At 42.3% G+C, this 6,293-nt stretch overlaps 1 protein-coding gene across 1 annotated transcript; it reads right to left on the bottom strand.

The window, feature by feature from the left end:
- Positions 1-2,115: 2,115 nt before the first annotated feature.
- LOC139459879 (tripartite motif-containing protein 3-like) lies at positions 2,116-4,881 on the bottom strand. The gene has a single exon (XM_071241593.1). The coding sequence runs from the start codon at positions 4,879-4,881 to the stop codon at positions 3,955-3,957; it is 927 nt and encodes a 308-aa protein (XP_071097694.1). The 3' UTR covers positions 2,116-3,954.
- Between the last annotated feature and the right edge of the window lie 1,412 nt (positions 4,882-6,293).

Raw genomic sequence — 6,293 nt, forward strand, 5'->3', positions numbered from 1 at the left:
TTCAAGCAATATCACGGCGGGGGACACCAGAAATGGTCTTCACACATTGTACCCATGTTGGGAATCGAACCCGGGTCTTCGGCGTGACGAGCGAACGCTTTAACCACTAGGCTGCCCGACCGCCCCTGTCAACCCGTGAAGATTCCGGGGTAGAATAGGTCTTCAGCAACCCATGCTTGCCGTAAAAGGCGACTAATGCAACCAAAGCCTGCCGTAAAAGGCGACTAACAGGATCGGGTGGTCAGGCTCGCTGACTTGGTTGATGCATGTCATCGATCCCAATTGCGTGGATCGATGCTCATGATATCAATCACTGGATTGTCTGGTCCAGACTCGATTATTTACAGACCGCCATCATATAGCTGGAATATTGCTGTGTGCGGCGTTAAATAACAAACCAACCAACCAACGGTAAATATGTCGCTACAGATCGAACAGGCTAGGTCCTCGTCGAGCGGGTCTTCCTGGCCGGCCATCTTTGTTTGTAGAACGAAAGTGCAGACAGGCGTTTCCGGGAATCAGGGTAAAAATAGATACCCAGCAAGTAAATTGCTTGTCATAAGACGCGAATAGATGAAAACCTGATATCCAACTGCACTGGGCAAGGCACATACATAGCACATAAGCTGTGAACTATTTGATATGTCATACGCCTTGTGTGTTCACTGAACAAACTCGCAGCTGGATTCATATCATAGCAAGACATTGATATGACAGAATGTTTATCTCCGTTCTACCATGACGAGTTAAAATGGGTCTATATGACACAGCAGGACCTATGGCTGTAAATAACCGAGGTGTTTGTGCACATGTCTCGGAAATAGGTAGACTCACATGTTTGGTTGGAGGGTTATACAGTCTGTCATACACTCCCTAAAACAAATATATCCAATTAGGCAAACTTAATAGTAGGAAAATGAAGACTCTCTGGGCTCTTTTATATTATATTTTATTAAAAAAATATAACAACTGGTTTTTTCAGTAAAATATCTTTTCAGAGACTAGATGTAAGTCTAAGTTATCACGCAATCTTGCCAAAAGGATAAAACAGAGCTAAACAGTCAATATGATTCGAATTTATTTAAAATCTCTCTGCTCTTACCTTAACCAATGATGCATTGACGTTTCTATAAGGTTTTGTTATAAAAATATTTCACCGAATACTATAATTGAATGAACTGTCGACCCTTAACAAATGAGTACGGCTCTCAGGTATTCCGAGCATTACGTCGTTCTTAAGAAACATAATGAGCTATTTCCATCACCGACGCTTGGGATACTTTCATGGTCTTTACAGCGTTCTGGAACAGAAGTTTGTTGTCGACACACAATCATGCGTATCCTTATCAGGTGAATTTTCTTATATCCATTATCAATCACACAATAATATCATCTTCAAATCAGTGTATTTTAAACTACTGGTGCGGTCGGGTAGCCTAGTGGTTAAAGCGAAGACGTGGGATCGATTCCCGACATGGGTATAATGTGTGAAGCCGTAAAATCATTCACTCACCTAGAACAAACATGTGGTTTGAGTGAGTGAGTATTGTTTACGCCGCTTTTAGCAATATTCCAGCAATATCAAGGCGGTGGACACCAGAAATGGGCTTCAAACATTATACCCATGTCGGGAATCGATCCCACGTCTTCGCTTTAACCACTAGGCTACCCGACCGCACCAGTAGTTTAAAATACACTGATTTGAAGATGATATTGTTTGAACATTAAGATAGTGTTTCCTTCTGTACCAACTTTAAGTAAATCGCATAACATTTCTGGTGTGCAAGTCAAACCAACAACACAAAGACCCGTGAAGATCCGGGGTAGAATAGGTCTTCAGCAACTCATGCTTGCCGTAAAAGGCGACTGTGCTTGCCGTAAAAGGCGACTAACGGGATCGGGTGGTCAGGCTCGCTGACTTGGTTGATGCATGTCATCGTGTCCCAATTGCGTGGATCGATGCTCATAATGCCAATCATTGGATTGTCTTGTCCAGACACGGTTATTTACAGACCGCCGTAAAATAACTGGAATATTGCCGAGTGCGGCGTTAAAAAACAAACAAACAACAAATACACTAGTATAACAAAAAGTCTTTAATTTTATATTCACCCACAGATTACATTTCAACCAGAATCTAAGATTGGATTGCTGATCTGAAAAAAACTAACCGACGATTGTCAAGACAAGATGACTAACATTTAGTCCCCGCAATAAAATTATGTATTAGATTAGAAAATAAATATGAATGAATAATTCTAATAAGAACACGAAACGAACATGAGAACAGGCTGCTAGAGCTTAGATAGGGGTAGAATTGGAACGGGGGATGATTGTTTAATAATATATATGCTCTTGGGTTGGTGAGAGAGCTTACCTACAAGAGTGCTGACAGTGTGACATACATCGTCACATGCATAAAACATAAACCACGAATCATGTTTCTCTGACCACACGTACACGTTGGTTCATAGTTGCCATTCAAATATTTCCCCATCGGAGAAAAAACATCAATGAAGCAGTGTTTCCAAACCAGAATCACCATGCGTGTAAATAGAAGATTCTGGTTTATTATCACATCACCATGGCGACGGAAATGTCTTGGCATCTCGAGGATGCTTACTATCCGTTTAGAGTCCATAAATGTCTTGGAATTATTGAGGCAAGAGTGGTATAGTCAGCCTTAGACACTATGTTTTAAGACTAGTCCAGAAGACAAGTGTAAACCATATTTCACTGGTTCTCCAAGTTTGCAACTGTTTACTATGTGTATATTTTCTGTCAGTTTTATTTAATTTTAATTTGTAGCAAACTTAAAAGATTGTTTGTTTGTTTGTTGTTTTACGCCGCACTCAGCAATATTCCAGCTATATGACGGCGGTCTGTAAATAATCGAGTCTTGACCAGACAATCCAGTGATTGACACGGGGATACGATGGCATGCATCAACTAAGTCAGCGAGAATGAGAATGACAGTCGCCGCTTACATCAAGCGATAAAGCTTACGATACACGGAAAAACATTAATACAAAATAGATAGTACATTTGCATATATAATATGTACAACTTCGTGATCTTAATGTTTGTTGGTTGTTGTTTAACAACGCACTCAGCAGTATTCCAGCTGTATGGCGGCGGTCTGCAAATAATCGAGTCCGGGACAGTCAATCCAGTGATTGACATCATGCGCATAGATCCACACAATTGGGATATGATGACATGCATCAATCAAGTCAGCGAGTCTGACTACCCGATCCCGTTAGTCGCCTGTTACGACAAGCAGAGTCGCCTTTTACGGCATACATGAGTTTCGGAAGACCTATTCTTACCCGAATCTTCACGGTTCCATGATCTTAATGAATACAGTCGTTATTAAATATTATATAAATGTAACAATACAATCAATGTATATAGAAAAAGGATTACTTCTTTCCACTTCCAAGTAACGGTAGTTTTATCTACGCACTAATTGAATACAGTCAACGAACGGAAAGTCTTACATACAGGTGCGTGTCCTCCCGATAGTAAGTTACCCCGGACATGTCGAAAGCCATCGAGTCTGAATAACTCGTTATGTCCGCAGTTCCCCGTTTGATACCAGTTCGTTACATCAGAAGTTGTCGGTCTCAATTTCTGTTCGTTTTCAATCACTTCGAGTTCAAACTACGTCCGACCAGTATGATCATAATATAATAATTGTGAACTGTTCGTCATATTAAATGTTCGTAAAATATATCCCTTTTATCCGAAGTTCGCAGTCCAAAGTATTCCTTTTATCCGACGTCCAAACTGTCTTTTTTATCCGAAGTGTACTGTTCGTTTTAACAGGAGCTCCCTTTCACCGCTGACAGATCAAAGTCGTCGATATATGTACACATCCATATTTCTGGTTTGCGTCTGTAACAGACATCGTCACATCCGGAGTTTCTGCAGTCATGTCCATCACTATCCTTCCTACCTGAGTACCCTGGGCAGAATATTCTCCAGGTGTTTCCCTATTTCATCCAGTCTCGCAATCTTGACCTCACAGTGTATCTGACTCGTATAGGTCCCGGGAATAATAGCCGCGTCGGAATGTTCTTCGAGATGTGTACGCTTTGGTGCTTGTCGTTGTGATGTTTCCATGAAACCCATATCTGACCTCATATTGATCAGTCTCGTTAATTCCATTTCAGCTGAAGAGGATTCGTTGATGCGCCTTCTTTCACCCTTTTCTTTTCTATCTAGTTGTTTGCGCCTGTTGGCGAACTCAGTTGAAAGTCGGCAATATATTTTCTTCTCCTCCTGATCCACGCGACTTCTCACTTCAGCAAATTCCTTTTTAACACTTTTTTCTGTGTCCTCTTGCATTTGCCTTAATGCACTTTGTTCGTTTTCTATAAGATCAACTCGTTCCTCGGCTTTCCTTATTCCTTCTTTCAAACTTTCAACTCGTGTGTCATACCTACGTCGTCTGCTATCGGCTGCCTCTTCAAGGGGGACAACTCTTTCACACCTCCGGTGCTCGACTGTCGCACAGACAAAACAGATGCACAGTTCACAGGCATGGCAGTATGCGAGCACCTGTTGTTTGGGGTGTTTCGGACAGGTGTCTACACCTTCGCGTAACTCCTCACAGATTGAGGCAATTACAAAATCTGTTTGAAAATTTTCTGCCCATTGCTCCTTCGTCATAGAGTGTGTCCAGTTCTGGGGCTTGCTCAGGTGTCGACACTCTGGACACGTCACACCGAACATCGTCACATCCTTTGACTTGATGTAGTCGGCGAGACAGGCTTTGCAAAACCTATGAAGACATGGCAACATTTTCGGTGTATCAAAATAGTCGTGACAGATTGTGCAAGTAACTTGCTCTCTCAGCTTTGAAACCACGTCCGCCATTTTCAGTTTAGTATGTCTTATCTATGAATAGTGCTTACGTCTATCGATAAATCATTGTGATTAGGCCCCATGCAATGAAATGTGTGTTTCCGGTTTCCGGACCAATCATTATCTGGAGCCGATGACCAAAATCGTTTTCCTCGAGATGCACCATAGCTTTTTTCACCATCCAGGTATTGTCCTTAATTAATACCACAAGCTCAAATAAGTTGCGCGTCCCTACAGGTAAACTATTTATAATCTTCATTTGAATAGAGCTCTTACTGCCATACTGAGGGGCGGTCGGGTAGCCTTGTGGTTAAAGCGTTCGCTCGTTCCCGACATGGGTACAATGTGTGAAGCCCATTTCTGGTGTTGTGCACATATACAATAACAAGGATTATCAGCATGACTAAACCGGTATTGCACGAACTGTCAATCATCGGACATTGCACGACAAAGCAACTGGGAAACAGTTGCCTCCCTTTGCACAGGTACAAGCAAGCTCCTCACAGCGATAGTACTTTCCCGGAGCTCTCTATACTATCGCTGCCACCAGTCAAAACTCCCCACTGTGAATAGGTGGCCACAATCATGCTTGGAGTTGAACTCGCAACCGAATGACCGTTATGTTTACAAACAAGTGACGACTGTCGTGACGCCGAATACACTTATCGCCGCTAAATTACTTTCTTCGTTTGTCAATTTGAATTTCTGTTACATTAAAACTATCGTGTTATTGATATAGTAAGAATGTAAGGGAGAAGTTGGTTTATTTTTCCGTTTGTCTGCAATCTCGAACCAATCTGATTATCAAAACACCAAATTCAATTCATCTGGAAAACATGGTCAGTCGTAAACTTTTTCAAATTGAAATATGATGGCATTCCCAAAGACATAAACAAAAGTATAAACGTTACTACATGTGGGGTTGGAGGGCAAATTTCAAGATACTTGAAATGGCCGCGCCCACACTGGTGGCACACTGGTGGCAAGTCTGGACCAGATAATCCAGTGATTGACATCATGAGCATCGATGACATACATCAACCAGGTCAGCGAGCCTGACCACTCGAGTCGCCTCTCACGACAAGCATAGTTGCCTGTGACGGCCAGCACGGGTTGCTGGGAACCTATTCTAACCCGGATCTTCACGGGCCTCGTATCGTAGTGATGAACTCTATAGCTAATGAGTGTAGAGAGTACGGATGCAGCAATGTTTAGCTATTCCACGGCGGTCTGTACATGTTCAGGAGGGGGAGGATGAACTTGTGGCTGATAGTATGAACAACGCCGCCGGCTGTGGTGATACACAATCAACCACGTCACGCATGGACGGCACCATTGGGTCGTCTCTCAAGACGTTGGTTACCCGTCATCAATACCATCCCTTAATAAATGTAATATTTGGGATAACACTTTCTTTGTAAAAT

The sequence above is a fragment of the Haliotis cracherodii genome, unplaced genomic scaffold (genome assembly GCF_022045235.1).
Source record: "Haliotis cracherodii isolate W230 unplaced genomic scaffold, xgHalCrac1.p SCAF_13, whole genome shotgun sequence".
Taxonomy (NCBI): Eukaryota; Metazoa; Mollusca; class Gastropoda; order Lepetellida; family Haliotidae; genus Haliotis; species Haliotis cracherodii.

What these genes read in the sequence shown, in the direction of transcription:
- LOC139459879 (XM_071241593.1), bottom strand. Translation starts at nt 4,881, where the DNA reads ATGGCGGACGTGGTTTCAAAGCTGAGAGAGCAAGTTACTTGCACAATC.